At 54.9% G+C, this 19038-nt stretch overlaps 1 protein-coding gene across 7 annotated transcripts; it reads right to left on the bottom strand.

Moving 5' to 3' along the window:
- Window positions 1-584: 584 nt before the first annotated feature.
- ST6GALNAC6 (ST6 N-acetylgalactosaminide alpha-2,6-sialyltransferase 6) lies at window positions 585-19021 on the bottom strand. Of its 7 annotated transcripts, none has more exons than XM_070518701.1 (7): window positions 13656-13813; window positions 12485-12539; window positions 10755-10845; window positions 8518-8697; window positions 5886-6292; window positions 2811-2918; window positions 585-2118 (listed from the first exon to the last, which is right to left on the bottom strand). In XM_070518701.1, the coding sequence occupies exons 2-7, from the start codon at window positions 12508-12510 to the stop codon at window positions 1776-1778; spliced, it is 1155 nt and encodes a 384-aa protein (XP_070374802.1). In that variant the 5' UTR covers window positions 12511-12539; window positions 13656-13813; the 3' UTR covers window positions 585-1775. The 7 variants fall into 7 exon arrangements, with proteins under 7 accessions (XP_070374802.1, XP_044634635.1, XP_070374799.1 ...); XM_044778700.2 differs by having other exon boundaries at window positions 586-2122; window positions 13656-13810; XM_070518698.1 differs by lacking the exons at window positions 12485-12539; window positions 13656-13813 and adding exons at window positions 17997-18129; window positions 18708-18725 and having other exon boundaries at window positions 587-2122.
- Window positions 19022-19038: the final 17 nt, after the last annotated feature.

Raw genomic sequence — 19038 nt, 5'->3', positions numbered from 1 at the left:
CAGAGCCAACCACGGACCCCGCACCTGCCCTGTCCCTCCTCCCTCTAGTCCCCCCAGTTGCCTTCTATGACAGGGATGTCATTTCCCTCCCCTAAATCTCTGCAGGGCTCTTCCTTGTCCTTCAGGCTTCAGGTAGAACGTCACCTCCTCAGAACTTCCTCTCACAGAGCCCTGTTCTTGTCATCATAGTCCTTATCACTCAGTGGCCTGACTGGGACAGAACCGGTGGTGGGGGCCCCTCCCCTCCCTAGAACTGAGCTCGAGAGCAGTGTCTGGTCTCATCTCACCCGTGAGGGAACTGGGGCTCAGAGAGGTGAGGTGACTTGCCCAAGGTCACACAGGCAGGGGGGAGGCAGGACTGGAAAAGCCAGGTGGCCTTGGCTCCAGAACCCCACACTCCCCCAGCCCCCTGAGCGGCCAGGTCGCCATCCAAACTGCAAAGTGCACGAGACAGTGTCCGTCTGAAAAAGCTGGCCGTCTGCTTGTGTGTGAGCTCCCAGCTGGGAGAGTGGGGCACTGTCCGGGGAGGCCCGCAGCCTTGGGCCAGAGAGAGCCAAGCTCGATCCGGAAGACGCAGGAGACGAAGCGGGAGTTTAGGTGCATTTATTCCTGTACAAATCATTACAAAACCAAGTCTGGAGTAGCTGCCGGCCCCCACCCCACCACCCCAGTGTGCAATGGCTCGCTGCTGGCCTCCTCCTCCTCCACCTGACCCCTCTCACTCCACAGCCTCCTCCAGGAAGCCCTCCAGCCTTCCCTTCCAGGCTCTGGAAGACCAGGGGGTAAAGCCACCCCACTGAGGCCCAGCAATAAAGTGCCTGATGTAGAAGCCAGAACCCAGGTGACAGAGTTCCTGGCCCCCTAGAGCCTTCCCAGACCCAGGTGGGGAAGACCCTTGGATAACTCCAGCAGCTGCGGACAAAGGGGCTGCATGAAACCCCAGTTTGGCTGGGATCCCCCTTTCTCAGCCCCAAAGGCTCCTCTAACAAGTGGAAAGCCTCACAGTCAGATGGCAGAAAAGAGAGCCTGGCTCTTTAAGAGCCAAGCTAATAGCAGCTGGGCAGAGGGGCTGAGAGAAGAGCTGAAGGTTTGTCCCTTTCCTATCAGAGTCCCCCAAACCCTGGGGGAGTTTGCGCAAAAACACCATCTACTTTCCAAGAGGCGGTGGAGAAGGGAACCCCAGACCCCCAGGGAGCTGAGCCCCCCAGCAAGGGTGGTGATTGGAGGTGTCCAGCCTTACGGAGGACAGGCTCGAGGCGGTCGTTGGGGGAGGTGGCAGGGGGTCACAGACTCCACGTTAGAACCTGACACAGGCAGAACGGTGCCCAGAGAGGGGGCAAGAGGTTTGTTCAAGGCCACTCTGGGCAGACCCAAGATCCAGACGCTGGCCTCTCACCTCTGGGATGCCCCCCAACACAGACAACCCCACAAATGCCCTGGGCCGGCCTTCAGACAGCTCCCACCCTCACACAAGCTCTCTTCCTGGCTCTGGCGAGTGAGGGGGCAACGCAAAGCTCCCAACTCCTTGGGACAGGACGCCATTGTCCCAACCAATAGGAAGTGATTTGAGGTCCATCCTGGGGCTCTGAACCAAGACCTCATGGGAAAGAACACGTTCTTAGCCTCAGATTACGCAGAAATACCCTGATTGACTGCTCAGACCCTGACTGGACAAGAAATACCCTTGACACCCCTGATTAACCACACCGAAGCCCAAATCCCTGATTGGCCAAGAAATACCCACAAGCCCTGACTAGCGGGAGGATACATCCTCTTCAAGGCCTCGATTGGCCGGGAGACACGCGGGCCAGCCTCGATTGGCCGGGAGCTGGTCCTTGGTCCGGCGGCTGGGCGGAGCACCGCTCCTCCCGTGCCCTTGGCGAGGGACGCCCCCCGCCCCCCCCCCACCCCGCCCCACCCCCGGCAGGCGGCCTAGGTCCAGGAGGGGTGGGAGAAGGTGATTCCGTACAGCTGGGCCCAGGACGAGAAGACCCTCTTCTCGGTAATGAAGCGGTGGTGGTTGCCCTTCCGGCTGTGCTCATTCTGGATGTAGGTGACGCACTCGTCCGGGCCCTTGGGCTCGTAGTAGTGGTAGGGCATGCGCTGCGCGCGGGACCCCTGGCTGGGCAGAGCAGACGGGGCCGTAAGGGCAGGGTGGGCTCCCGAGAGGGCCTTGCCTTTTCCAGCTCCTGACCTGCTGTAGGACCCCAGTGGGGGAAATCCCTGCCCCGCCCTGGGCCTCAGTTTCCCCATCTGTAAACTGGGTGTAGGGTGGACTAGGTTGTGACCATCGAACTTTTTTTTTTTTTCCTAACGCAGTGGAACCTTTTCCTTTCCCCAAGAGGGTGGCAGGGTAGGGGAGTGGTAAGGACTGTGGGCCCTGGAGCCTGGCCCTGGCCCCTTACTGTTTGTGGGACCTCAGGTCACTCACAAAACATCCTCCTCAGTTTTTCTCATCTATGAAATGGGGAGAATAACGTACCCACCCCCCCCTTAGGGTCCCTGTGAAGAGTAAATAAGATAATGAACATAGCCATGCTTGGTCCATGGTCAGCACTCAGTAAAAAACTGCCGTCACCTCGTGGGCTTTTCATAGAGCGACAATAATCACAGCTATTATTAATCTACAAACTCTGGACCCCTCTGAGCTTGGGGTGGGGGCCCCTGCGGTAGCTCCAAGGAGCCTAGCTCCCTGCAGAGCAGTGCGAATCCCATGAAACAGAGGACCTCAAAGGCACTCTGGCCAAGGTTTCCAGGCCCCCAGCTCCACCGTGCGGCCAGCGACTGGGCATTGTCCTGGGGGGGCTCACCTGCAGTAGTCAGGGGGGATCATGCCATAGACGTGCACGTGGTCACACAACTCCACCGCAATCACCATGGTGAACCAGCCTGTGCTCAGCCACGAATGGGACTTCTCCCTGGGGGCAGAGAGGGGTCATGATGAAGGGGCAGGCAGGGAGGAATGGTCAACCCCACAGAGTTTCCCAGAACTCCTCCCACTCACCCGTTGGGGCTCTTCCCCTACTGCAGTACCCCCAGCCCAGCCCAGCGGTGGCAGCACCAGCATGCTGGCAGAGGGCCTGTCTGGGCAGAGCTGAAGGGCGTGGAGAGAGTTCCTTTGAGAGAAAGAGGAACGGGGCATGCTGGGGATAAACTCCTGGAGGGACTGGTCACACTTGGGCAGGCTGGGAGTGACCATAACCACAGAGCATGCTGGAAACAGCTGTGCCCACGCTAGGAGCAAACTCTTAAGGGGAGACTAATTAGAGAAGGTCATGCTGGGAGTGACTACAGGTTCAGAAGTAGCCAGGAAGTATGAAAGGCATGGAAGGAAGTTCTAGCCGAGAACATAGAGCTGCACTTCCCTCTACAGCACCCACTAGCCACATGTGGGCGTGGGAGCACTTGATAAGCAATTGAGACGTGCCATCTGTCAAATACACACTGGACTTCTTAGAGAGTATGAAGAAAAGAACGTAGACTATGCCACTGATCATTTTTGATACTGATTACATGTGGAACTGAAAATATTTTGGATATATTTGATTGAAGGTGGTTCTTTGAAAAGTTTAAAAGAGAATAAACGTCTCATAAGGTTGACAAAGAAGAAGTGAGAAAAGACACAAGTTACCAATATCAAGAATAAAAGAGGGGCTGGCCCCGTGGCCGAGTGGTTGAGTTCGCACGCTCTGCTTCAGTGGCCCAGGGTTTCACTGGTTTGGATCCTGGGCACGGACATGGCACCGCTTATCAGGCCATGCTGAGGCAGTGTCTCACATGCCACAACTAGAAGGACTCACAACTAAAAATATACAACCGTGTACCAGGGGGCTTTGGGGAGAAAAAGGAAAAATAAAATCTTAAAAAAAATAATAATAATAAAAGAGAGGATACTATCACAGACCTTGTAGACATTAAAAGAATAATAAGAAAACCATAAAAAACTACATACGTGAATTTGACAACTTAGATGAAAGGGGCCAATTCCTTAAAAACTACAAACTACCAAAACTACCCAAGATGATAACAGATAACCTATAACTATTAAAGAAATTGAATTCAAAGTTTAAAACCTTCTGAGAAAGAACACTGCAGGCCCAAATAGTTTCACTGGCGAATTCTACCAAACATTTAAAGAAGAAATAACACCAATTCTTTACAATCTCTTCTAGAAAATAGAAGAACCATTTCCCAATTCATTTTCTGAGGCCAGCATTACCCCGATACCAAAACCAGGCAAAGACAACACAAAATAAACTACAGACCAATAGCTCTCATGAACACAGATACAAAAATCTCAACAAAATATTAACAGATCATATCCAGCCATATATAAAAAGAATGATACACCACAACCAAGCAGAGGTAATTCCAGAAATGAAGGCTGATTCAACATTCAAGAATCAATCAATATAATCCACCATATCAACAGTCTTAAGACAAACCACATGATATCAATTGATACAGAAAGACATTTGATAAAATTCAATATCTAGTAATGATAAAAACTGCTAGCAAACTAGTAAGAGAAGGGAACTTTCTCAACCTGATAAGGAGCAGCTACATAAACCTACAGCTAACATCGTATTCAAGGATGAAAGACTGAATGCTTTCCCAAAAGACTAGAACCAAGGCAAGGACGTCTACTCTCACCACTTCCAATACAATTCAACGTTGTATTGAAAGTCCCAGCCAGTGCAATAACGCAAGAAAAAGAAATAAGAGGCTTATACATTGGAAAGGAAGAAATAAAACTGTTCTTATTTGCATGTCCTTACAACATGATCATCTGGACAGAAAATCCCAAAGAATCTACAAAAATCTCCTAGCACCAATAAGTAAGTTTAGCAAGATTACAGGATATAAGGTCAACACACAAAAGTCAATCATATTTCTATATACTAGCAATGAATAATTGGGAAACCCCCCCAAAAATGTGTTAAATACCATTTACAATAGCTCCAAAAATTTTTAAATATTTAGGTATAAATCAAATCAAATATGTACAGGATCTATATGTTGGACATACTGGGTTAAATGAAATATATTAAAATTAATTTTACCTTATTTCTTTTTACTTTTTTTTTTTTTTTGAGGAAGATTAGACCTGAGCTAACATCTGCTGCCAATCCTCCTCTTTTTGCTGAGGAAAACTGGCCCTGAGCTCACATCTGTGCCCTTCTTCCTCTACTTTAAATGTGGGATGCCTACCACAGCATGGCTTGCCAAGCGGTGCCATGTCCGCACCTGGGATCCGAACCGACGAACCCTGGGCCACCAAAGCAGAACATGCACACTTAACCGCCGTGCGACTGGGCTGGCCCCCCTTTTTACTTTTTTAATGTGGCTATTATAAAAATTTAAATTACATTTGGGGCTCACATTATATTCATATCGGACAGCACTGGCCTAGCTTTTCTAGGGAGATGAGTCAGAGCAAGGCATGCTGGGAATGATGTATCCTTAGAATAGAGCATGCTGGGAGCAACTGTGTGCTTAAAACAAGACGTGCGGAAACAAGTCAAGACCTTTCATGAGGCATGCTATGGGGAGTTCTGCTAGAAAGATGCTAGGAGTGATGCTAGATCTTTCTAGCATCTCCTAGAAAGATGCTTAGAGCAGAGCATGCTGGGAGCCTTTGTGCCTTCAGAGCAATGTATGCTTGGAGGAAACCCTCCTGGGGAGACAAGCCATACAGAGCTGTTGGAAATGACTCATGCTAAGAGATGGATATGAAAAGAACTCCCCCAGGAAACCTGACCAGCGGGTGGCAAGAAGTGACCACACCCTCAGAGCAGTGTATGCTGGAAGCAACAGGCCCACTGGAAGGAGCATGCTGAAGGGAGCACAGGGCTGGCCAGAGGAGGCAGGCAGGAGGCTGGTACCTGTCCTTGCCCGTCTCACCCCGGAAGAGGTCGTCAAATTGGCGCATGCGGCTGGGAGAGACGGCATAGGCCTCCAGGTTGGGGAACGCCAGGCCTGCTCGCTGGATGACACGCACGAGGCTGCCCTGGGGCTTCCGCATCCTGTCCGGGGGGCCCCAGAAGATGAACACGGTTTCGGGGGTCCGGTTGACGAACTCCTGGGGCCTTCGCAGCACACGGAACACGCTGGAATGGGCCACCACGCGGAAGGTGGTCTTGTTGCCCACATCGGCTGAGTAGCCCGTGGTGGGGGCATCGTTCATGCGGATTGTGCACTCAGCCCGCTCGATCTCAGGGCCCAGCTTGGTGCCCAGCAGGTGGCTGGAGCTGGTGACAATCACACACTGGCGGCACCGGGAGGGCAGCGTCTGAGGGGGCAAGAAAAGTCAACACTGTCATGACCACTTGGAGCCAGGCCCTATGCTCCATACATCCAGGCCTCCAGGAGGCAGGAATTATTACCCATTTTAAAGACAGGGAGACAGAAGCCCATTCACTCAACATCCAACAAATATTTACAGCAAGCTGGCTAGTGACCCAGTCCTGGGGACAGGGCAATGAGCAAGAGGTCCTGCTCCTGCCTTCAAGAAGCTCCCGGTCGGGGAGACACACAGTGAGCAAGTAAAACATTAAAAAATGCCAGGTGGTGGGGCCGGCCCCGTGGCTGAGTGGTTAAGTTTGCACACTCCGCTACAGGCGGCCCAGTGTTTTGTTGGTTTGAATCCTGGGCGTGGACATGGCACTGCTCATCAAACCACGCTGAGGCAGCGTCCCACATGCCACAACTAGAAGGACCCACAACGAAGAATATACAACTATGTACCAGGGGAGAAAAAGGAAAAAATAAAATCTTTAAAAAAAAAAATGCCAGGTGGTAAGTAAAACGTGCTAGGAAGAAAATAAAATAGGGGCAGAGGATGAAGAGTGACAGGAACAGGGGCTCCTCTAGAAAGGTTGTCTGGGGAGGCCTCTCCCAGCTGAGACCTGAGGAGGAAAAGTAACTTCAGAGGGAAAGCATTCGAGGCAGGAGGCACAGCAAGCCCAGAGGCTCCGAAGTGGGAATGACCCTGGCGTGCTGAGAAGCCAAAGAAGGCCGCTCTGCTGGGGCAGAGGTAAGGAGCGGGGAACAGGACAGTCATACAGGATGTGCCCAAGGTCACACAGCAGAGGAGGACAGGACCCGGATTTGAACCCAGCTCTGTAGGACCACAGAGCCCCAGCCTCAGCCTAGCTCCCCAAAGAGGAGGGAGCTCAATTCTCAAAGAGGACATCCTCCCCAGTGCACCCATGACATTTCTGTGTCACTCACAAACAAGACACCACCTTGTCAGTAAGGAAAGGTTGTGGAGGTTGCCCTGTGCCTCTGTTTCCCCACTGAGGAAATGAGCCAGTTGGAGCCACATGTTCTCTGGGGCCTATTTTCTGCTCATGGAATTCCTGTTCACTCTTCAAGGCTAAGCTCAGGTGCCACCTCCTGCAGGCAGCCTTCCCTGAGCAAAGCAACCTACTCTTAAGATGCAGCAACCTGTCCCATGTATCCCAACTGATGGCCTTTCCAGCTCTGCGGAGCTCCAGTTTCCTGGCCTCCCCATCAGGCTGCAAAAGGCTACAAGCCAAGCTCCGCCCCATCCCTTCTGCATGCCCCACACTCATGCTGCTCCACTTTCTCCCCCGTTCCACCTTTTTCATTTCTTTCAAGGGTTCTTAGGGTAGAGAAAGTCTCAGTTGGGTGTTGCTCTGTCTCTGAACACCTGCCAATGGGTCCTTTCCCAGCGAGGGTGTGTCCAGAGCCCCAGGCTCTACACACTGTGTATGCTAAGACCTTCAGAGACGTAGAAGGGTTAGTGAGGGAGGAGAGAGAGGGAGGCAGGACCTCGGGGAGACCTCCTCCTCCTGGAAGATGGAGTCCATGCCAATAATTTTCTCTCTGGGTGAACTCCAGAAAGACAATCTGAGTTTTGTGGCAACCCAAGGCAAACAGAAGCCCCAGGAATGACTTTTGGCCTGTCTACACAGCTGCAACTCACCAGGGGTAGGGCAATACTCTGCTCTTCCCCTCCCTTGCTGTGTCGCCTTGGACGAGTGACTTCATCTCTCTGAGCCTCGGTTTCCCCATCTCTTCAAGGGAGATAACAGTGCTGACCTCACAGGGTTGGTCTGAGGATTAGTGCTGATCACAGTGCCCAGCACACAGCAGACACTTGACAAACGGCAGTCACTAATATTACTGTTTTTGTGTTGTCAAGTACGCCAGTGTCCTGCTCCCCAACTCTGTGTGGACTCTCCAGCAGAGAGAGAGGTCAGTGAAAACCAGGCACACCTTTCCAAAGGGATTCTGACTCAGGAGATGGAAGGATATCAGCACTAAAGGTGGGGCCTTGGAGAGGACTGAGGCCCAGCGAGGGGCAGGGCACTTGTCCAAGGTCACATGGCAAACAAGGGGCTGAAGGCACTGGACTCCCAGAGTCCACCCTTTCCGTTAGCGTGGATGGAGAGAGTGGAGAGAAGGAGGAGGAGGGGGCAGAGGGGTGGGCAAGGGGGAAGACTAGTCACCAGGTGGCTCCCAGGGAGCTCCCCAAAGTGGCCGCCCTACCTTGTTGCCAAGAAGGGGGACATAGCCTTCGGTGATGCTCCACTTCTTAAAGTCGATGGGCCGGCGGGTGCGGCCCCGCAGGGAGCCATAGTGGAAGACCTCATTGGCACTGTTGGAGCTGTAGAGGATGAGGATGGTGATGAGGGCAAAGAGGATCACGAACACTGCTGACCGCTGCTCCTGGAGAGGGGAGAGGCTGGTGAGGGCCGGCCACCTGCAGGCGCGGCACTGCCCCTCCCTCCTGCCTCTCACACCCAGCTAACTCCTGCTCTTCATTCCAGACCAGTTCGGCACCGCCTCCTCCAGCAAGGCCTCCTCCAGCCCCCTGAGCACCCTTATCACACTGCATTCAAACCACCCCCGGCCCCCAATCAGACTGTGAGCTCTCAGGACTGGGACCCAGTCAGCCTTGCTCCCCACAGCATCCCAGCTCCCAGCACCTTCTCCTCTCTGGCTGCAGCTGGAAGGATGCTTAGAGATGGGTGGGTCATTCAAACAAGAGAGTCCAGGTCTTCCCCAAACAGTAAATCTCCATAAATGTTTATCATTCATTTAAACCTAGAGGGGGTGGAGCTGGTCTGGAATCAGGCTGCCTGGGTAGTCGGTGCACCAACACGTCACTGACGGGGCAGGCAAGTGATATCCAAAGTGTCCACTGGCATTTATTTGCTCAGAGTCAGCAAGGCTGGGTGACACCTGGGTGTCCTGGCTCCTTATGTGGAGTCCCCTGTGCTGGTTAGCGATGTGTTGCTTCTCAGCTCCAAGTTAAACCCTTTTCTTAAGGAAGATTAGCCCTGAGCTAACATCTGCCACCAATCCTCCTCTTTTTGCTGAGGAAGATTGGCCCTGAGCTAACATCTGTGCCCATCTTCCTCTACTTTATATGTGGGATGCCTGCCCCAGCATGGCTTGACAAGCGGTGCTTAGGTCTGCACCTAGGATCCGAACCAGCGAACCCCAGCCCGCCGAAGTGGAATGTGTGAACTTAACTGCTGTGCCACTGGGCCAGCCCCTCCAAGTTCACCCTTTTTGCCTGCTCTCTGAAAATGGATCTGGGCCCTTTACGCGTCTTTCCTTGTCATCTAACTGCATATTAAGCTTTGTCAGTAGAGGGCGCTGGAGAGACAGTGCAGGAGGAAAGGCGTTGGCTTCCTGGTTCTGGCGACTTTGCACCTGGTTCCGGTGCACTTGCTCCTACAATGCACATGGCTTCTCCAGCACCTGCTCTGCCCCAGTGCCCAGTGGCCAGCACCTGCCTTCAGGAGTCTGAGAGCAGGGTGCCTCTGGCTCCTGCTGTGATCACAACTGCTCCAGGGTTTAGCTCATGCAGCACACTCAACCACCTGCAGCACCCACTGGACCACAAGCGTCCGCCCCATGGAGCAGTTCTGTATTGAGCTTGGCGTGCCTCCTAGGAGTCACCTGCTGTGAAGAGCCCTGTCTGTAGCCTGGAGGGTGGATTTATGACATCTCCCACCGCACAGCACCAGTGAGTTCTCTCCATCCAGTGGGCCACAGCTGTGCCCTCTCCAGCAAGGCCTGGATCTCAGCCCAGGGGTGGTGGCTGCTCCTTACACCTGCTATTCCTGTGTTCCTTAGAGTTCCAATCCCTCAACACTCCGATGCCCAGTTATAGTTAATAATTCTTTACATTAAACTCTCCCGTTCAAATTATATGTGTGGTTTCTCTTTTCTAATTGGATCCAGACTGATACACCCACATCACCCCATCCCAACCCTCAGGCACCGCCAAGGCTGTGGTGCAGTGGATCCCAGGAAAGGGGTGGGCAGGCCCAGGCACACAGTAGGTGCTCAGGGAAACATGAATGAATGGATGGTGGGGAATCCTGACACCCTCAGAGTGACACTCACAACATTCTGTCATCTTTGACTCTGACCACTGTCCCCTCCCCCAGTCTTCCCTTCCCCCTCCCTAACCCCCAGCCCCTGCACAGCACTCCACAGTCACCTTCTTGGGCAAACCTTCGCCACAGATGGACCAGTCAAGCCAGGAGGACAGAGCTGGACCTCGGCCCAGAGAAAGGCAGGAGCCTGCCCAAAGCCACAGAGATCAGTGGCCACCGCAGGGCTCAAACCAGGGCCTCCCAGGCACCAGCTGTGTCTTGGGGGGGAAGAGAGCCTCATGGTGGCCTGGATCTGAGGCAGGTCCAAAGGAGCCCATTTCACCGACGGCGGTAAGAGGCTGAGATGGGGACAAGAAATGAAGGGAGACTTACTCTGTTGCTACTCATCTCTCTCTGGTGTCTGCTGAGGGGCAGGGGCCAGCGTCCTGCAGGTGGCCCAGGGGGCAGAGACGTGGGGTCACACCTGCAAGCCACAGAAAGGGTTATGGCCTGGGTGCCCTCCCCTAGGTCCAGCTGGTCAAAGGCTACACCCTCCCCACCCGCGCCAACTCTCCTACCCACCCATGACTTCAGGGCTCAGGGCTGTATCCATTTTGCAGATGGAGACACTGATGCCCAGAAAGGGCAGGAAGATGCCTGAGGTCACACAGTCAAGGGGTGGCAGAGCCCTGCCTGCCTCCCTGCCCCCCGCTCTCTCCCACTCTACTCCCTGAGCAGGGGCCTCCTCACACCCTGGCTCCCCAGGCAGCTGGCAGGCCTAAAGCTCCTCTGCTGGGGGACCTGCTCCCCACCCCGCAGGAGCCTCATTCACACCCCTATTCTAAACCTTGCCTTAGTCCCCATGGCCTCAGAAAAAAGCAACATCCTGGTGGGTCCCAAAACTCCTCTGTACTTGTACCCTTCCAGGTCTTGCATAAACTATGTTCTCTGTCTGCAATCCCAGCCCTCCCGCACCCTGCTCACGCCCACTCATCCTCCAAGCCTGGGGGCGCCGGGAACTTCCCCTGCGGGTCACCCCCTCGCCAGGCTGAGAGCTCTCCGAGGACGCAGCCGGCACGCGTCCTCACTCACATTCTCTGCTGTGCCTCCAGAGCCACGGACACGGGTGCAGGAGCACCGCTGAATGACTTCCTTAATTAATAACGAGTAAGATCTTGGGGGTTAAGGGCACAGACTCATCTGTCAAGTGGCTACAGCCACAGCCCCACCCTCAAAGGGTGGGTGAGGAGGCTGGGCCCGGGCCGTGAGGGTACAAGCCCAGCTCTGCTCCACACTCCCCAACCGACCCCCCATCCTCGCAGGACCTCACTCCTCTCCAGATCTCAATTTCCCCACCTGTCAAAAAGAAATAAGTACGTGTCCAGCCACCTCCAGCAGACTCAAGGACAGAGGACATTAAGGGAGGGAGAGTGTGCAGAGGGAGAAACCGGGGCCTCAGGATCCCCAGCTCCGTCCTCCCGTCCAGGGGCCTCCCAGCTCCCGCCACTATCTCCGCCCCCTGACCCAGCCGCGGTTTACTCTCTACACTGCCACTAGGAATAGCCAAAGAATCTCACGCCGAAGGAGGCTCCCCCCAACACGCCGCTCCTGATTGGCCACGTCCTGACTCCGCCCACTACCAAAGCCCGCCCCCTCTCCCCGGGAGTCCCCCTCCCTCCTCCCAAGCCGGGTTTCGGATTTCTCCCGGGCCAATGGTCAGGAAGGCCCTGGGACAGTCCCCGCGGTACAGATCAGGAAACTGAGGCTCATCAGAAGGGAAGAGTGGCTTGTCCTTGAACTCACAGCCCGTCAGGGCAAAAGACAGGAGTCCAGAATCCCAGGGTCGCCTCATCAGCCCTGACACTACCGGCATTCCAGGCCCTCAGGGGTCCAGCCGCCTCCCTGAGGTGAGCTCCCCCTGTCTTGAGGGATGCTCCATGCTCCAGACACACTAGAGCACGCCGGTCCCCAGGCCCACCCCCTCATTCCCCACCTTTGCCTGAGCAGTGCCCTCAGCCAGGACCACCATCCCCCTGGTCATCCCTGTCACAATCCTGCTCTGAGAAGGCCATGGTCAGTACAGCATCTCAAGTGCGACTGCGTATCCCGGTTCCACCACTTACTGGCTGAGGGGCCTCGGGCAAGCCATGGGACCTCTCTGAGCCTCAGTTTCCTCATCTGTGAAATGGGAATAATAAGAGTAGGTGACTCACAGCGTTGTTGCAAGGATTCGAGCAGATGTGGCAAGGGAAGCACAGGGCTTGCAAGTGCTCGGTCAGTGCCAGCAGCTGTTAGTCTTGGGGTTGTCCATTGTTCAACCGTTCAAGGCCAGCCTCACCACGAGTTTGACAGTGACACACTCCCCGCCTTCTCTGACCCCCAGCCCAGCCACTTCCCTCTAACACGAAGGAACGCATGCAGGGAGCCGGGCTACCCATCACCCACTCACTGAATCCTCCTGGCAACGCTGCATGATAAGGGCTCTGATTCCCCATTTCACAGATAAGGAGACCGAGGTTCAGAAAGGCAAAGCGCCTTGCAGGGCAGCCCAGAGCCTGCTGGGGACCCTTGCTTGTTTACAGAGAGCAGCCCAGGGCTGGAACGGGCCAGGGGCCACCCAGTGCGCCCAGGACCTGGCTCGGCACCACACCCGGGCGCAGGCCTGTTGGGAAGCGACCTGCTCAGGCTGGGGAGGCGGCAGCCCGGAGCGCCGGGCCGGGAGCGTGGACTCAGCCCCGACGCGGGCCGCGCGGGCCCCGCAGGACGCCTGAGTCCGTAGGCTAGAGGTGGGGGCCACACCCTGCCCTCTGTGTGCGGGCTTCGCCTCTCCCCACCCGGGGAGTCCTCCCGCAGGGTCGGGACGCCCCCACGATCCGCGTGGGAGGAAGGCTCCGGGGAAAAGGGGGAGGGGGACTCCTAATTCCGAGATGGGGGGCGCCAAGCCCGTGGATCCACCTGGGGGGGAGACTCACCCTCTGCGCCCCCCTTTGCTGTTCCCTCCCAAACTCCCGCACTCCGGGGGGTCCGGAGCCCTAGCCCCAGCTAGGAAGAGATGGCAGGCAGGAGGGTGGCAGGGACCCCGAGCTCTAATGGGGTAGTCAGCGGCAGGAGGCCCCGCGAACCCGCGACAGCCCTTGGGCGCAGGGACCGCGATCTCGGGGCGCGGTTGCCAAGAGAGAGTAGGTCTAGGGGAGCCCCCGGGGCCCCCGCATCGATCCTTATCCCCACGGCCCCCCTCCCCCCGGCGCAGGCAGCGCCCCCTCCCGCCGCCCGCCCCGCGCGGCGCCCGCTCACCTCCCCCGGGGAGCGCCGGCCCCCGCGGCCCCCGAGCCCCTCACATGGCGCCGGGAGCCGAGGGCCGGGGTCCGCGCTCCTCCGGCCGCCCAGGCCCGCTGCAGCCCGGCCGCCGGGTCCTAGCGCCGCCGCTCGCCGCTCGGGCCCGGGAAGCGGGCGGAGCCTCGAGGGGCCGCGGGTGACCCCGCCCAGGGGCGGCGCCGGGGGGGGGGTGGTGGTGGGGAAGGGTGAGGGGCAGGCGACCCCGGGCCGGGCCACGTGAGCGCCTCACTGACCCCTCTGGGCAGCCCACAGGGACAGCGACACTGACAACAGCTTCTGGAGTCCTCTGGGTCAGGCCCACTTCTATCTCGCGTTACTGACACCACGACCGGGATGGGGAAACTGAGTCCCGGGGCACCCTGCGCTTGTTGAGTTTCTCCCTGGCTCCCCTACCCCGGGCCTTCAGAGCCCGGTACCCAGTAGTCACCCTGGGTGAACTCAGGGATCCACCTTTGGATTCAAGTCCAGCTCTGCCATCTACTAGCTGTGCGATTACTTACCTTTCCCCTGCCTCTGGAAAATAGAACCACCACCTCAAAGTGTGTTGTAAGGATTAAAATTGCTATGTTACTTCTAAGTATCAGGGTATTCATTGCATCATTTTATGCCATGGTGAAAAATAACTTAGGTAGCCATGATACCGGCCTGGTTAAATAAACAAATGCACAGCCCTGTGGAAATGCACGATGCGGATCAAGATGCACTGACAGGAAGAGATGTTTAAGTGGAGGATATTTAAGTGGAGAAAGAGAATTAGAGAACTGCATCTCTATAATCACTTTGGAAAACATGCTGTAAAAATTTGCATTCCACTCCTGGGTGTATACCCTGGAGAAATTCTTGCACATGTACACAACAAAGTTCAGAGCAGCATTGCTTGAAACAATACAAAACTGGGAACAGCCCATCTATCCATCCACAGGAGAATGGAATTTTTTTATATTTTGGTCTGGTCACCATGTGGAATATTATATAGCAAGGAAAAATGAATGAGCTACAATTATATGGATGGATCTCAGAGATATGAGGGGTGAAAAAGACAAGTCTTGGAAGACAAATGAAACTATACAATACATTGTTTAAGCCTACAGTGGCCGGTAGATCACCTCTCATAGCTGGGGATGGGAGACAGCTTTTGCCTATCAGAGTGATTAAAGTTTTAAAAGCAAAACTCAAGAACAGGGGCCACCCGGTGGCACAGCGGTTAAGTGTGTACATTCTCCTTCTCGGCGGCCCAGGGTTCGCTGGCCTGGATCCTGGGTGGGGACATGGCACCGCTTGTCACGCCATGCTGTGGTAGGCATCCCACATATAAAGTAGAGGAAGATGGGCATGGATGTGAGCTCAGGGCCAGGCTTCCTCAGCAAAAAGCGGAGGATTGGCAACAGATGTTAGCTCAGAGCTAATCTTCCTCAAAAAAAAAAACAGTCAAGAACACAGTTCCCCCCCGTGGGGGATGCAGGGACGTAGGAAAGGAGAGGAATGCTGGGCTGTGCTGGTCAAGTAATGGTCTGCTCTTTAAGTGCGACACAGGTTCAAGAGGTTCATTATATTATTATATCTTGTAACTTACAAGAAGGATGCATGCTGTCATTTGTGTGTATCACAGTATTTAAAAAGAAAAGTGAAAAAAAGAGGAAAAATAAATCAGATGAAAGTAAGGAGATATCTTTTGCTTGTTATGGTGATTAAAGTGTTAATAGTGTTTATTACCAGAATGGTGAGATGATGGGCTGTTTCTTTACTTTTAGCTTAACTATATTTTCCAAAAATTTTAGGATAATGGTCACATAATGTTTTTATATTTAAAAACTTATTTTGGGGCCCGGCCCAGTGGCGTAGTGATTAAGTTCACATGCTCCACTTTGGCAGCCTGGGGTTCACAGGTTCAGATCCCAGGCACGGACCTACACACTGCTCATCAAGCCAGGCTGTGGCAGCGTCCCACATACAAAATAGAGGAAGATAGGCACAGATGTGAACTCAGGGCCTATCTTCCTTAGCACAAAGAGGAAGATTGGCACAAGATGTTAGTTCAGGGCCAATCTTCCTCACCAAAAAAAAAAAAAAAAAGAAAAAGGGGGCCCAGTCCTGTGGCCTAGTGTTTGAGTTCAGAGTGTTCCACTTCGGCGGCCCAGGTTTGGTTCCCAGGCATGGACCTACACCACTCGTCAGTGGCCACGCTGTGGCAGCGACCCACATACAAAATAAGGAAGACTGGCACAGATGTTAGCTCAGGGTGAATCTTCCTCAGCAAAAACAAACAAACAAACAAAACCACTTATTTTTAATTTATAAAAAAAAGGAGCTGCATATATAGCATGATTCCTTTCTTAAATACAACTATGCCTCTATGTTTGTAAACACACACAAAACCTGTCTGGAAGAATCCACATGGGATTACCGGTGGTAGTTTCCCTTGGAGAGGGGATGTGGGGCGGAGCGGTGGGTGCTGCCTTCATTTTTTGCTTATAAACTTCCAGGTTGTTTGCACTGGACTGATTTGGTAAGTTAATACCACTTTGTTTTTAATTAAAACAAAAGGCAGCAGGCCCCCAGGGTCTGGCCTCCAGGCTGTAGAAACACAGCCCGCTAGGCAGTGGGGGATACTGGGAGGGAATGGGGAGGGCCACAAGTGGATGAGGAGGCTTCCTGCCCCTCTGGTGTCTGCCTCCATCTGCTTCCTGAGCCTCAGCCCCAGCCCCACCCCTGGCCCTGCTAGGAGCCTGACCCCGCGCAGGGCGGAAACCACTGAGCTGGGGCAGGGCAGTCGGGCAGGAAGCCTGATTAACTCCACTTCTGGGGGCTCAGAGAAGGGGAGCCCCTTGCCCGAGGTCACTAAGCAAGTTGGAGGATGCCCCAGGGGTGGAGGCATCTTATCCCCAGCCCTTCTTCCTGCCCCAGGTCAACGACCTGGCCTCCAGGAATAAGAGGGTGCGGCAATGCAGGGAAGTACAGAACCACGATGTCATATGCCTGAAACTAATATTGCATGTACTTAAAAAAAAAAAAGGGAGGGTGTGACAGTCCAGCTCAGGGTCCAAATCTGGACCTGAAGGTACCCCCTCAGGCCTGCTGTGTCTCCAGGCCCAGGCTCACTCCAGGAGGCCCTGCTTTAGGGCTGGCTTCCCTTTCCTGGGCCCAAAACAGTAACCACCACGTCAGTAATAATAATGATATGAGAAACAACAGCTCCCGTGTGCCCAGTGCTTTCTCCTGTGCTAAGCACTTTGCAAACGTACCTCATCGAGTCCTTAAAATAACCTATGATATGGGTACTACTGTTACCTCACTTTCCAGAGGGAGAAAATGAGGCCGAGAGGGTACTCAGGGGCCCGAGCTGAGATTCCCCCAGCGCTGGCTGCTAAATAACCACAAGCCAGTCTGCTCAGAGCCCCAGGCCTGCCCCACACCCACACCCGGCACCTTCACCTTCAAGGATGTGGCTGCGGCTGATCCTGGTGCCACTCCCTCAGGTGGCCTGGAGCAAATCCTCCCCACCAGGCCCTCCCTGTGGTCTGGGGCAGATGGCCTCTGCTTCAGCCCTTCCTGTCCCAGGGCAGGCACCTGGTGTGACCCCCCACCCCCCACCCTCACCCCCCTGTTCTTACCCTGTAGCAATCGTCACACTGTCAGGATCTTTCCCTTCCACAGGGTCTTGGAGAGAGCCCTCAGAGAACTCCTCACCTGCCACCCCGGCTCCCAGTTTAGAGATTGAAACCAAGACCCCTAGAATGGCAGGACTTGCCCAAGACTCCCCATTGGGTCCTAGACAGCTGGGGTGGGAGCCAGGCCTGGCGACTCCAGCCTGTCTCCCTCTGGGCAGAGGAGCCCGAGGGAGCGGCCACTGGAAGGGAGGATTCCCAGCAGGCAAGGACCTGCGTGCGTACGGAGGCTGCTGCAAGCACACATTCCAAGACCTGGGCACTGGGTCTGGAACGGGGACGTGCCTGGCTCTTCACAGGCAAAGGCTGGAGTGGCCAGGCTGGCCACGGGTGCCCACCGGTACCTAGAAGAACCCACATCCTTTCCTCACCTGGCCAGATAAGCTTTGAGTGTAGGTTCCTGGCCTGACTCCAAGATCCTTCTGGAGGAGGAGCCCCTTAAGAAACCTCCAGGCTGAGGCTCATCTGCCTCCCCATCTGTCCCCAAGAGGAAGTAGGCAGGTCCCCCACGAGGAGACAAAGGTGCCAGGGTGTGGACAGGAAAACAGAGGCCCAGAGAGGGAATGCACACAAAGATGCCCCCCATACATACTCTTTGGAGCCAGGAGGAGGCGCCTGCCTGCCCCTCACTTACCTCCCGGCAGCTGCAGGAACTGAGGTGGCAGAGAAGGGGGGGTCCTCCGAGAGCCTTCAGTAGGCCCCAACCCAGTCACCAGAGAAGCCAGGGGTCATCTTCATCTGCCTGGGAAGTGGCTGGTGGACTGCTCCTGCCAGGCCACCACCCAGAAAGTCACAGTCTGGGCCAACCCAGCAGTAAATACCTCACGCACGGGGCAGGCCCAGGACAGAGGCACGCTGTGCACGGGGCCAAGGGGCTGGGCCAGCATCTGTGTGGGGCGCAGGGATGAAGCAGGAGGAGGAGGCACCTCCCGGGAAGGGGCTGAGGTCAAATCCCATCAGGGGCTGCTGCGAGCAGGGAGCCAGCTGACCCCAGTATCAGGTGCTAGCCCTGGGGACAGGCACTTTACAGGTGTCCTCTGTCTGAATTCATACAATCCTATAAGGTAGGAACAACTTGAGAACCTTTTTTTTTTTTTTTTTTTTTTGAGGAAGATTAGCCCTGAGCTAACTACTGCCAATCCTCCTCTTTTTGCTGAGGAAGACTGGCCCTGAGCTAACATCCATGCCCATCTTCCTCTACTTCATACGTGGGATGCCTGCCACAGCATGGCTTTTTCCAAGCAGTGCCACATCCACACCCGGGATCCAAACTGGCGAACCCTGGGCCCCCGAGAAGTGGAACATGCCAACTTAACCACTGCGCCACCGGGCCAGCCCCAAATACCTTTTTTAAATGTTAGTGCCATCAAGTCGATCCTGACGCCTAGCAATCCTGTGGACAGCAGAGCGGAACCTGCCCAGTCCTTTTGCACCATGCTCTCACCTTCGGGGCTCTATCAGACAGTGTTCTCCTGCTATTCATAGGGTTTGCATGGCCACTTTTCTCCGAAGCGGGTGGCCAGGTCCTTCTCTCTAGTCTCTTAGTCTGGAAGCTCCGCTGAAACCTGTCCACCGTGCAGTATTTAAAATACCAGTAGCACGGCTTTCACCGTCACGTAGCCACCACAGTATGACAACCGACAGACAGGTGGTGTGGTTCCCTGACCAGGAAATGA

This window comes from Equus asinus, chromosome 10 (genome assembly GCF_041296235.1).
Source record: "Equus asinus isolate D_3611 breed Donkey chromosome 10, EquAss-T2T_v2, whole genome shotgun sequence".
NCBI classification, from domain to species: domain Eukaryota; kingdom Metazoa; phylum Chordata; class Mammalia; order Perissodactyla; family Equidae; genus Equus; species Equus asinus.
The sequence above is the reverse complement of the archived record's forward strand: the minus strand, read 5'-3'. Positions and strand labels throughout refer to the sequence as shown.

Excerpts from the sequence above, each read along its gene's own strand:
- ST6GALNAC6 (XM_070518701.1), bottom strand. The coding sequence starts at position 12,510 with ATGGCTTGCCCGAGGCCCCTCAGCCA. Across the intron at positions 10,846-12,484 it reads TGCCCGAGGCCCCTCAGCCA|GTGTGACCCCACGTCTCTGC; the intron begins GTAAGTGGTGGA and ends TGTGGCTTGCAG. Across the intron at positions 8,698-10,754 it reads GAGAGATGAGTAGCAACAGA|GAGCAGCGGTCAGCAGTGTT; the intron begins GTAAGTCTCCCT and ends TCCCCTCTCCAG.